The 12,585-nt window shown below is 44.5% G+C and overlaps 1 protein-coding gene across 2 annotated transcripts in view; it reads right to left on the bottom strand.

Annotated features, from left to right (window-relative positions):
• ACACB (acetyl-CoA carboxylase beta) overlaps positions 1–12,585 on the bottom strand; it is a 161,501-nt gene that overhangs the window by 26,158 nt on the left and 122,758 nt on the right. For both annotated transcript variants that reach the window (XM_030939193.1, XM_010360453.2), the window contains 8 exons: positions 12,353–12,452; positions 12,155–12,262; positions 10,815–10,871; positions 10,533–10,574; positions 8,777–8,992; positions 6,223–6,378; positions 4,964–5,167; positions 3,660–3,815 (listed from right to left, as the gene is read on the bottom strand). In XM_030939193.1, the coding sequence (XP_030795053.1) occupies positions 3,660–3,815; positions 4,964–5,167; positions 6,223–6,378; positions 8,777–8,992; positions 10,533–10,574; positions 10,815–10,871; positions 12,155–12,262; positions 12,353–12,452 (1,039 nt within the window). The remainder of the gene's footprint in view (positions 1–3,659; positions 3,816–4,963; positions 5,168–6,222; positions 6,379–8,776; positions 8,993–10,532; positions 10,575–10,814; positions 10,872–12,154; positions 12,263–12,352; positions 12,453–12,585) is intronic.

Raw genomic sequence — 12,585 nt, forward strand, 5'->3', positions numbered from 1 at the left:
CCACCACACTGTCTTAATTACTGTTGCCTTAAAATAAAGTGATGACATCTGCTAAGATGACTCCTCCTGACTTTGTTCTTATTCAAAATGGTTTTTGCTATTCATGAGCTTTTACTTTTCCATATGAATTTTAGGATCAGCCTCCAAGTTTCACCAGAAAAACTCTGGAATTACATAGAATTTATTAATTTGATAAAAACACAACACTGAATCTTCCCATCATTCGTGAGCATGGTTTATATCTCCATTAATTTAGGCTTAATGTCACTCAATGAAGTTTTAAAATTTCCTCCATAAAGATCTTAATTTTTTATTTTTTCCTAGATAAACTTATAGTCTTGTAAATGGCATTTTTTTCTCCAATTACATTGTGCAATTACTGCTAGTCTATTGCAATTACAACTGATCTATTGCAATCGCAATTATTGATTGCAATTGATAATAATGCAATTATTTTTTGTACACTGAAATCTTATGTCTAGCAATCTTGCTGTATTATGTAACTGCTTCTATAGATTCTCTTGTATTTCTTATAGAGACATTTAGATCATCTGCAAAAAAAATCATCCTTTTGCTTTTTTTCTTTCCTGTCTTTACACTTCATTTCTTTTTCTTGGTTATTGCGTTGTCCAGGAACTCCAGTAAAAAATGTATAACAGAAGCTGCGATAATGGACATTTCTGTCCTGTACTTGTCTTTAAAGAGAATACTTCTAACATTTCACCATTGGATTCTATTAATTTTGGGTTAATATCCTCTATCAAGATAAATAAATTCCCTTCTATTCTTAGTTTGTTAAAAGCTTTTATTATAAATAGATGCTGTCTTGTCAAATATTTTTTACATCTATTAAGATAGTTAAGTATTTTCTTAATCTATTAATATGGTAAATACATGAATAGACTTCCTAATATCAAATCATATAAGAAGACACAGGATAAACTCTACTTTGTCTAAACTTTAAAAAAAAATCATTACTGGATTTCATATGTTCATATTTTATTATTTTTATGCCTGTGTTCATAATAAAATAACCAATTTCCCTTTTCCTGAAGTTCCTACCTGGGGTTAATATTAAGGTAATAACCTGAGTTAAGAAGCACTCACCTTTTAAAAACTCTCTAAACAATCTAAATACAGAAAGAACTGTTTCCTAAAGGTTTGGTAAAATTGTTATAAAACTTTCTGGGCCCAATTTTTAAAAACGATTAATTTATTTAATGCTTATAAGTATTCAGATCAGATTTTAATTTATTCTATAGCCATTTTTGATGAGATCTATTTTCCTTGGAAAATTTCCACTACATCTAAGTTTTCAAATGTATCAGTCATCCATAGCATTCTGCTTCTTTATCTAAAAAAGAGACAATGGATTTACTCCTGGTTTAGTCACGTTTCTTCCCTTATGGCTCTTGAGGTCAAAGGCTAAAGGATACAGACAATGACATTCTTAATCATAAGAGTTTCCACTTATTAAGCACCTACTGAATACACATACTTTTCCAACAACTTTATGTGGTAGGTACTGTTATTATCCTTATTTTACAGAAAAGGAAACTGAGGCCCAGTGAGGTGAACGAACTTGGCTAGGGACAACAGGAAGCAGATCCAGCATTCGAGCCGAGGCCTGAGTGACTCTAAAGAGCAGCTTTTCCTACTCTTCCGTATCCTCTATACATGAGGCATGGGCACAGGTAGGAACAGACGCTTCCTGCCTACACTGGAACGTCCCTGACCTCGGTTTCATGAACGTCATTCACAAAGCAATGGTGGGAAGTAAAGAGACATTCACGTCACCAATGCCAGTGGTTCAGGCTCCTTTAAAGTCCCTATGGCATAAACATATAAAGGCATAAAAAATACTTAAAGAAAATGCACCCAAGGCCGGGTGCGGTGGCTCAAACCTGTAATCCCAGCACTTTGGGAGGCCGAGACGGGCGGATCATGAGGTCAGGAGATCGAGACCATCCTGGCTAACATGGTGAAACCCCGTCTCTACTAAAAATACAAAAACTACCCGGGCGAGGTGGCAGGCGCCTGTAGTCCCAGCTACTCGGGAGGCTGAGGCAGGAGAATGGCATAAACCCGGGAGGCGGAGCTTGCAGTGAGCTGAGATCCGGCCACTCCACTCCAGCCCGGGCGACAGAGCGAGACTCCACCTCAAAAAAAAAAAAAAAAAAAAAAAAAAAAAAAAAAAAAAAAAGAAAATGCACCCAAATGTTCTTTCAGGCATTGATGGTGAGAAAATTACACATGAGTAAAATTTTATTTCCTTATTCTTACCTTTTCATAGTTTCCTATGTATACTTTAATCATCAGAAAAACAGAACAAAACATTATTTTTTTGTTTTTGAGACAGAGTCTCACTCTGTCACCAGGGCTGGAGTGCAGTGGCGCCATCTTGGCTCACTGCAGCCTCCACCTCCCAGGTTCAAGCGATTCTCTTGCCTCAGCCTCCCAAGTAGCTGGGACTACAGGTGCCCACCACCATGCCTGGTTAATTTTTGTATTTTTAGTAGAGACGGGGTTTCACCATGTTGGCCGGGCTGGTCTTAAAACTCCTGACTTCAAATGATCCACCTGCCTCAGCCTCCCAAAGTACTGGGATTACAGGTGTGAGCCACTGTACCCAACCCAAAACATTATTTTTAAAGAGTAGACTAAAAATTACTCAAAGGCAGTGACCCCCTCCTCTTTCCCAGAGCTACCTAGACTTCGATGGTGCCTGGCAAGTAGTAGGTACTTACTAAATGACCATTAAAAAGACCAGAAGGAAACACATCAAAATGTTAAGCAATTTGTCATCAGAGTATGGGAATAGGAATTATTTTTTCTTTATTCCATCCTCCTTTATTTTCTGAAGTTTCTATATCCTATTACTCTTATCATTGGGATAAATTAGTCTTATTTGAAGAAAAATACTATGAAGTAGTTCCCAACACATTAATTTCTTTTTCTTCAATGAAGACCTTGTTCTTTTTTTTTTTGAAGATGGAGTTTCACTTGGTCACCAGGCTGGAGTGCAGTGGTGCCATCATGGCCCACTGCAGCCTCGACCTCCCAGGCTCAGGTGATCCTTCCTGCCTCAGCCTTCACAGGCATGTGCCACCATGCTCGGCTAATTTTTGTATATTTTGTAGAGATGGGGTTCTTAAACTTCTGGGCTCAAGCAATCCTCCCTCCTCAGCCTCCTAAAGTGCTGAGATTACAGGCATGAGCCTCCGCACATGGCAAAACCTTGTTCCTTAGACTAGGTTTTTTTTTTTCTTTTCTTTGAGACGCAGTCTCGCTCTGTCGCCCACGCTGGAGTGCCGTGGTGCGATCTTGGCTCACTGCAAGCTCCACCTCCTGGGTTCACACCATTCTCCTGCCTCAGCTTCCAGAGCAGCTGGGACTATAGGCGCCCGCCACCACACACGGCTAATTTTTCTTTTTTTTTTTAGTAGAGACGAGGTTTCACCATGTTAGCCAGGATGGTCCCGATCTCCTGACCTCGTAATCCTCCCGCCTTGGCCTCCCAAAGTACTGAGATTACAGGCGTGAGCCACTGCGCCCGGCCTAGACTAGGTCTTTAGTAGGAGAATTAAGGATGGGCTTTGGTTCTGGTGGAATCTGCTGGGAGGACCCTGGTGGTACTGCGTCTGAGCCGTCGGACTTGCCTGCCTGAATATTTCTGGGAAGTCATAGATGTAGGTAGTTCCCAGGGACTGGGCCTGGAATCGCTTGGCCTGGAGCAGATCCTTGGTGACGTAGGGAGTATTGATCAGCATCCCGTGCTGGGGCCCTTGCTTGTTGCCGAAGGAGTGAAACATGATCTGGACCAGAAAGGAAATAAAACAGAGGGTGAGAGAAAATCACACTACTCCCCCAATTTATTTCTGCCCAGTCCTCAATGCAAATGCAGATGGGGGAAGCAAAGCAGGTCGTATGGCATAACAAAGTGAGTGCCTGCGCTAGGTAAAACTTCTTCACCACTGTGGAGAACCAGAACAAGTAGGGACAACAGGGGCTGCGGATACACAGTTCCAAAAATACAGCGATCAGTGCATCGCACACTCCCAACAAACAGGCGTTCATGGAAACACTGGTGATATCCGAACGTGGTCCATGTTGGTGTGAACAGTCCTATGCCAATGTCAATTTCCTGTTTTGATGACGTACAATGGCGAAGTTCAACATTAACATTGGGGGAAACTGGGTGAAAATCCTCTGCACTATTTTTTTTCCCTCTGTACTAATTTTGCAACTGCTTGAGAGTCTTCAGTCTTCAATTATTCCAAAATAAAAAGTGCATAGCCAGGCACAATGGCACGTGCCTATAGTCCCAGCTACTTGGGAGGCTGAGGCCAGAAGATTGCTTGAACTCAGGAGTTCAAGCCCAGTCTTGGCAATATCTCTTTAAAAAATGGCATGTATATATACATATATATTTATGTACACACGCATTAATTTAACTGGCAGTCAAAAGAATATTTAATTCACTTTACAAAAGTCCTAGAACATGGTTGGGAAAAGTATTTCCCTAAGTGAACCAATCTGAGGACTGCATTATAGTCAACCATAGCAGTGTACAACTTATCCCAAATATGGCCATATGGCCAGGTGCGGTGACTCATGCCTATAATCCCAGCACTTTGGGAGGTCAAGGCAGGCTGATCACTTGAAGTCAGGAGTTAGAGACCAGCCTGGCCAATATGGTGACACCTCATCTCTATCAAAAATCCAAATATGGCCACAGAATGGATTAAACTGGGAGATTCACTCTCCTTCTTAGGTGAATGAAAAACCAAGATTCAAAGGCTAACATATTTAACATAACACTCAGAGGGGGGTACCCCAACCCAGAATGACAAGGCAGAGAAAGGCAAGACCACCTCCAAACGCCTTCTTAATCTACAAATTGATGGCTCAAGCAGCCTGCTTCTGCTTTGACTTAGACCCCCATGGCACAAGCCAGCCTTACATTTCCGGATCTGGAGTCAGTCACTTCTTTGTAGAGGCTGATGTCCAGGTAGTAGCCCGACTCATTGGTGATGAACAGGCGGATGGGAACAGCGCTGCCGGTGGTGGTCTGGTGTATGTTGATCTTGACTTCAGCCTGCAGCACGCGGAGTTTCCACAACCGGCTGCCGTAGCGCATAACCATGGAGCGCACGGACTCCTCGATCTGCCCCAAAACACAGCAATTCCAGTTTCAGGGCCCAGACATCCCAAGGACATTTGCAATAGCACTGATACTAATAAAAGGATGAGATATACTGACTGCAAAAACGCCTGGGACATAGTATGTATCCAACAAAAAGTTTAATAACAAGCAATAGCTCTTGCTAAGCATTTAAAACTCTTTACCTCACTGCGCCCTTGTAAGTAATCAAGAGAGGTGAGCTTTTTTATCCCTCATTGACAGATAAGGAAACTGAGGCTGATAAGTGACTGAGCTACTACTGCTACGTTATACTATCTTTACATGCCTTTGTCTCAAGACATTGAACTGCTTCCTTCTGGAACTATGTGAACTAGTGAGGCCAGAGCAGCTGCATGGGTTCCCTGAATCCCCCAGACACCAAACGATGTATCAGGACTTCTCTTTTTAATAATATTATTGTATTAATTATTTTTAATAATATTAAATAATAAAATAAAATATATAATTTATATATGTTGTTTTATTATCAATATTAATTTTATTATTTTATTTTTTAATTTTTAAAATTTTTAGTAGAGATGGGGTCTCTCTATGTTGCCCAGGCTTCTCTTAAATTCCTGGGCTCAAGCAATCTACCCACCTCAGCCTCCCAAAGTACTGGGATTACAGGCGGGACTTGTTTCATTCCAGACCACCATAAAAGTCTGTCTGCTCGTGAAGAGCCACATGACAGGCAACACTCAACCACAGACCTCACGGTCTCACACCTCTCCCCACCCACATGCAGTCCCCAGTGCAGCCTGGAACTAGGGAAAAGACAAACGTTTGTTTTGCAACACATTTTGAGCATCCTTGTCATCCTTAAAGTAAAGCACTCACGTGCAGGGCATGGCTAAAACATAGCTCTAGAATTGAATGGCAGAAGGTTTGATCTCCTCCTGCAGCAACCGAGGCTCAAATATGCATGGATTCATCCTGGAATCCAGGTCTCGAGTGGCAGGACACAATACCCTGAATCAACATGGCTCAGAGGGTGAACCTAGAGCCCGGTGAAAGCCCCCCCGCAAAGGCGAGACCTTCAAGGGGTCCATGATGACAGTGGGCACGAAGTTGAGGAAGATGTGGTTGCAGTCGGTGCGTACGCTGGTGTTGTTGAACGCCACCTCCAGCTCGTCCATGGCCTCCAGGAGCAGCCGCTCACCCTCGTTCTGCAGGTACTCAAAGGAGGCTTCCTGCCAAAGGGCGGGAGGGGCAGCAGCTCAGGCCAGGGGTGCAGGTCCACTCCCAACTGGCAGGAAATTCAGCCCCAAAGAGGCAGAGGCAGGAGGAAAACATTCCCCTCCTCCAAAAAGTGTGCCAGGCAAGAACAGCAGAGCCCTGCCTCTCAGAGGTGAAGGGACTGCAAAGCTGTTGAGTGTATTGACATGTGTCCTATTTTCTGCATTCTGACGCTTTGACACCTGGGGCCTTGCTGACCCTGGATCACACCTGGAGACACAAACCACCTGCCCTAATTACCCAGGGCCAGATCCCTGAGAACTAGAGACAGCTTCTACACCCCAGGGTCTGCTGAGATGATTCACAGCCAATCCTAAACCTGTTTACTCAGCCTCACCCTTTTCTTCTCCAGGAAACCACAATCAAGGCTCTCACCCATGTCTTCCATGTCTTCCCTTCCGTCCCTCTGCTGCCTGACCAACCCCAGAGCCTCCCCATGTGGCCCCGTGGCAGGGACAGCCCTTTCTTCTTGGGAACTGTGGGTAAGAAACTGTCTTTTTGATGGCAGTTTTCTCCTGATCTGTTGGCCTCACCACACCTCAACAATAATAAACCCTATTAAAACAGCTTGACCAGGCGCAGTGGCTGACACCTATAATCCCAGCACTTTGGGAGGCCGAGACGGGTGGATCAGTTGAGGTCAGGAGCTCAAGACCAGCCTGGTCAACACAGTGAAACCCCGTCTCTACTAAAAATACAAAAATTAGCTGGGCATGGTGGTAGGCGCCTGTAAACCCAGCTACTCGGGAGGCTGACACAGGAGAATCACTTGAACCTGGGAGGCAGAGGTTGTAATGAGCTGAGATCGCGCCACTGCATCCAGCCTGGGTGACAAGAGCAAAACTCTGTCTCTAAATAAATAAATAAATAAATAAATAAATAAATAAATAAAACATCTAGTTGACTGAGGTAGCAAAAAACTGCAGTTAGCTTAATATCCATCAACAGGGCTGGGCGCAGTGGCTCACGCCTGTAATCCCAGCACTTTGGGAGGCCGAGGCGGGCAGATCATCTGAGGTCAGGAGTTTCAGACCAGCCTGACCAACATGGAGAAACCCTGTCTCTTCTAAAAATACAAAATTAGCCGGGCATAGTGGCATGCACCTGTAGTCCCAGCTACTCGGAAGGCTGAGGCGGGAGAATTGCTTAAACGCCGGGGCACGGAGGTTGCAGTGAGCCGAGATCGCGCCACTGCACTACAGCCTGGGCAACGAGAGCAAAACTCCGTCTCAAAAACAAAAACAAAAATATATATGTGTGTGTGTGTGTGTGTGTGTATGTGTGTGTGTGTGTGTATATATATATCCATCAACAGGGGATTAGTAAAACAAAAACAAAAACAAAAAACAACAATTACACACGGTACATTCGTGCCAGGAAATAACATGGGGTGGACTATTCTTTATTAACAAGAAAGAGGTCCACAAGTAACTGACCAATTAAAGAATAACATATTCAAATGATCTGTCCACTCTGAGCTCTGATCTGCAACTTATGCCTACAACTCTAGGTTTTAGGGATGGGATTATGTCTAGAAACAGTCAACAATTGAGCTGGCCCCTCAGTGACAGGATTCTGGGTCCACGCACTAGGTTCTTAAAAACAGTTTTCAGTCTTATTTAAAATTTTCACAATACAATCAAGAATTACTTCTCTCTCTCTCTCTCTCTCTCTCTCTCTCTCTCTCTCTCTCTCTCTCTCTTTCTTTCTTTCTTTTTTGTGATATAGGATCTCGCCGTATCCCCCAGGCTGAAGTACAGTGGCTCCATCTTAGCTCACTACCACCTCCACCTCCCGGGTTCAAGCAATTCTCATGCCTCAGCCTCCCGAGTAGCTGGAATTACAGGTGTATGCCACCATGCCCAGGTAGTTTTTGTATTTTTGGTAGACACGGGGTTTCACCATGTTGGCCAGGCTGGTTTTGAACTGCTGACCTCAGGTGATCCACCCACCTCAGCCTCCCAAAGTACTGGGATTACAGGCATGGGCCACTGTGCCCGGCCATGAATTATTTTTCTAAATGCAAGAAACAATGGAAAATGATCACTCAGTTGGCAAATATAAGAAATTCCCTGCACAAACCAGTATTTTTCTATCCTAGAAATTTTCTTCTTATGCACAGAGATCCACATAATACAAAAAACAGATCCAAGTGCCACCAGCCTGGACGTGATCACAGGCCACTTTGCTGTCCGCCTCCTGCCCCGGACTGGAGCATCACAGGGGCAGGACCCTGGGTGTCTGGTGTACTCTGCATCCCCAGTGTGCAGCCCAGGCCCCAACACAGAGCAGGAGTGTAAGGAAGGGAGGGCTAGGTTCTGAGAGAGGAAGAAATGGTCTGAGACGTCTTGCCTTTGTAATCAGGTCTGAGTGCCTGATGATGGCGCGGATGAAGAACCTATGGTCCGTCACTTCTGCCCCTTCCTTCACCTTGGCAGCACCCAGGTAAAGGTGCATCTTGTGGTTGGCACAGGGCACGGCAGTCAGATCGAAGTTACGCATCCGGCTGAGCTCCAGTTGGAAGGCCAGGGCAGGCTCCAAGTGACGGTAAATGCGATCTTCTGCAAACTGTAGGCAGACCAGGGAGAGAAGACAGACACACATACACAGTTTGACATTGGAGCTGCGTGCCTGCTTGGTCCACGCCCTACTCTGCAGACCCCTGGTGTCCATGGGTTTGGCACTCAGGAATGCAGCATTCATGATGTCCCTTAATTGTAAGCTATGCCCAGGGCTCCAGATATTTGGGGTTTTGCTAAGATCTGAGGAGAGCTACAGGCACTGCAAGCCTGGTGTGCTGGGTGCAGCGCTGGCTCCTGGGGGAGCCTAGCTAGTCCATATCACCTGCCGGTGTGACCAGGCTGTTCTCCATCTGTCACAGCCTGTGGCATTTCTCATGAAGCCACTAACCCCTGGTTTCTTGGTGGAAATTGGTTCCCAAAAAGAAAGTAACTGACAGTACTGGAAACTAAACTGAAAAAAAAAAAAAAAATGAAGACTTTTAAGAAAAGGATGGGTCTTAGCTAGAAAAATAAAGCTTTGGATAAATTAAAATGCAAAATGCTGAATTTGGTGGGGTCTTGAATCAGTGCTGGGAATGAACCTACCTGTTCCACAACAGGGATTGGTGAACATTTTCTTAAATGGCCAAAGAGTAAATGTTTTAGGCTGATGAATCATACGGGCTCTGTCACAACTACTCAATTCTGCTACTGTTAGAGTGAAAGCCAGAGCAGACAATGTGGAATCAAATGGGTGTGACTGTGATCCAATAAAACTTTGTTTGTAAAAACAGGCAGCTGGTCTGCAAGAGAGTTTGCCAACCACTGTTCTAGAAGAGCATAAGAAAAAGAGTTTGGAAAAAATGTCTTACTGAGTACATCAGCAAGTACTGAAATTATTCAAGCAAGACAGAAACCTGTAGTGAGGCTGAAAGGGCAAGATTCTCAGGTCTGAGTGCCATGCAGGGAACAGAGGGCTCTCAGTGGAAATACAATCCCAGAGGAAGACTGCAGTCTACACAAAAGTTGCTACATTCTTGAATATGGGGATGCCTGAAGGACTGCAGATTATATTCATGAATACCAAAGGTGCCAGGGAGCTGGGAGGCACAGTGGCATGTGCCTATAGTCCCAGCTACTTGGGAGGCTGAAGCAAGAGGATCACTTGAGCCTATAAGTTTGAGTCCAGCCTGGGCAACATAGTGAGACCCCATCTCTTTTTTTTTTTTTCTTTTCTTTTCTTTTCTTTTTTTTTGAGACAGAGTCTCACTCTGTCACCCAGGCTGGAGTGCAATGGCATCATCTTGGCTCACTGAAACCTCTACTTCCCAGGTTCAAGCAATCCTCCCACCTCAGCCTCCCAAGTAGCTGGGACCACAGGCTTGCACCACAATGCCTGGTTGATTTTTTAATATTTTTGTAGAGACAGGGTCTCACTATGTAACCCAGGCTGGTCTAGAACTCCTGAGCTCAAGCAAACCTCCTGCCTCAGCCTCCCAAAGTGCTAGGATTATGGGCATGAGCCACCGCGCCCGGGCCCCATCCCATCGCTTAAAAAATTAAAAAAGATGGCAGAGAAGAGAAAACATCATTACTTTTGGCCATACCTCATCTCTTGCTCTGAATGTGAAAAACTTGGGAAATTCTTTCTGCAAAAAGAAATCCACACACAAGACAATTAAATCAAGCAAGATGCACTGAAATATTTACATACTTATTTAGTGATTGTAAATGATTACATTCACTACTAGAATGAATCATTTGGAAATCCTTCTGTTTTCTAATGATTGATCTCTTTCACCCAAATCTACAAAATAAATATCAAATAAATGGCACACACCAAGCCTTGGAGAATGGAAAAGACTCACGGAGATGAACTGTGAACTAACCTCTTGGGCAATCAGGAATGTGATTCGTCGGAGTCCATAATCCACAAGGATATTTTTCTGCATTAAAAACCAAAGACACAATGGAATATTATTTGGTCATAAAAAGAACTGAAGTATTGCTGCATGTTACCACACAGATGAACTGGTAAACATTATGCTAAGTGGAAGATGTCAATCATAAGAGACCTCCTGTGGTCTGATTCCGTTTATATGAAATGTCCAGAAGAGGCAAATCTATAGAGACAGAAAGTAGATTAGTGGTTGCCTAGGGCTGTGGTGGGGAGAGGGTTTTGGGTCGGGGACAGAGGGGAGTGACTGCTAACAGGTACAGGATTTTTCTATGGAGTGATGAGAATGTCCTAAAATTGATTCTGGTGATGGTTGTGCAACCTGGTGAATATACTAAAAATATACTAAATTGTACACTTTTTTTCTTATTTCTTCTTAAAAAAAAAAAAAAAAAAAAAAACGGGATACATGTGCAGAATGTGCAGGCTTGTTACACAGGTATCTATGTGCCATGGTGGTTTGCTGTACCTACTGACCTGTCCTCTAAGTTCCCTCCCCTCGCCCCCCACCCCCTGACAGGCCCCGGTGTGTGTTGTTCCCCTTCCTGTGCCCATGTGTTCTCAGTGTTCAGCTCCCACTTATAAGTGAGAATATTTAGTATTTGGTTTTCTGTTCCTGTGCTAGTTTGCTGAGGATGATGGCTTCCAGCTTCATCCATGTCCCTGCAAAGGACATGATCTCATTCCTTTTTATGGCTGAACATTGCCAATTCACTTTAAATGGGTGAATTGTGTAGTATGTCAATGATGTCTCAATAAAGCTGTTATTTAAAAAGATAATTTAAAAATATTACATTGTACATTGTAAATATATATAATTTTTTTTGAGACAGGGTCTCGCTCTGTCCCCCAGGCTGGAATACAACGGCACCACAGGCTTATAGAGCAACCTGCTGTTATTGGCACACTTGGTCATCAATCTAAGTAGCCATTTTAAAACTGCCATTTTCTGGATTATTCCAACAAAAACATTCCCAGAAAACCTCCCAACTATTTATTGGGTGTGCCCTCTGTACCTGGGACTGGCTAAGTCATGAATATACCTTGTCATCGAATCACTGCAACACCATGAGTGAGATAAATGCTCCCCCCACGTTCAGCCACATCTGCCCAAGGTCGCCAGCTACGAGGCGAGCAGAGCTAGAGTGGGAAGCCAGGTCTGTGGCTCTGAAGTGCTCAGCAGGCCTGCCTCCCCAAGGGCTGCCTCAACGAGCCTAGCCCCTCCTCCTTCTCCAAGAACCCCCACCAAAACCAGAGCCTTGCCCAGAGTACCTTGGACTGCACGAACGTCCGTAAAATCGGCACCAGTTCCTCATCCTCCAGGTGGTCTGCACACTGGATGGACACGTTCAGAATGTGGATGGGGTCTTCTCTGAGGCTCTGAGAGGGAGAAGCAAGGGGTAGGGCTGGAAAGCCTGGGGGCCATGGCCCACCCGCTCCCTAGGTTGCTCTCCGGGCTTAGACGCTTACCTTGCAGTCATCCTCGGAGTACAGGGAGGTGCGGGCCTCGCTGAAGAGGGGGGTGTCTTTGGGCACATTGGCGAAGCAAGAGATGACTTCATCAAAATTTCTGGGGGTGAGGGTAGAGAGGGAGGGCTGAGGGGCTGCTGACCCATGGGGATGAGGTCAAGCTTCCAAGTCAGGCAGCAGGAAGTGCCAGCCCCTCCCAGTTTCCCAGCCAACACCCTTTGATCTTATCCAGC

Source organism: Rhinopithecus roxellana, chromosome 10 (assembly GCF_007565055.1).
Source record: "Rhinopithecus roxellana isolate Shanxi Qingling chromosome 10, ASM756505v1, whole genome shotgun sequence".
NCBI classification, from domain to species: domain Eukaryota; kingdom Metazoa; phylum Chordata; class Mammalia; order Primates; family Cercopithecidae; genus Rhinopithecus; species Rhinopithecus roxellana.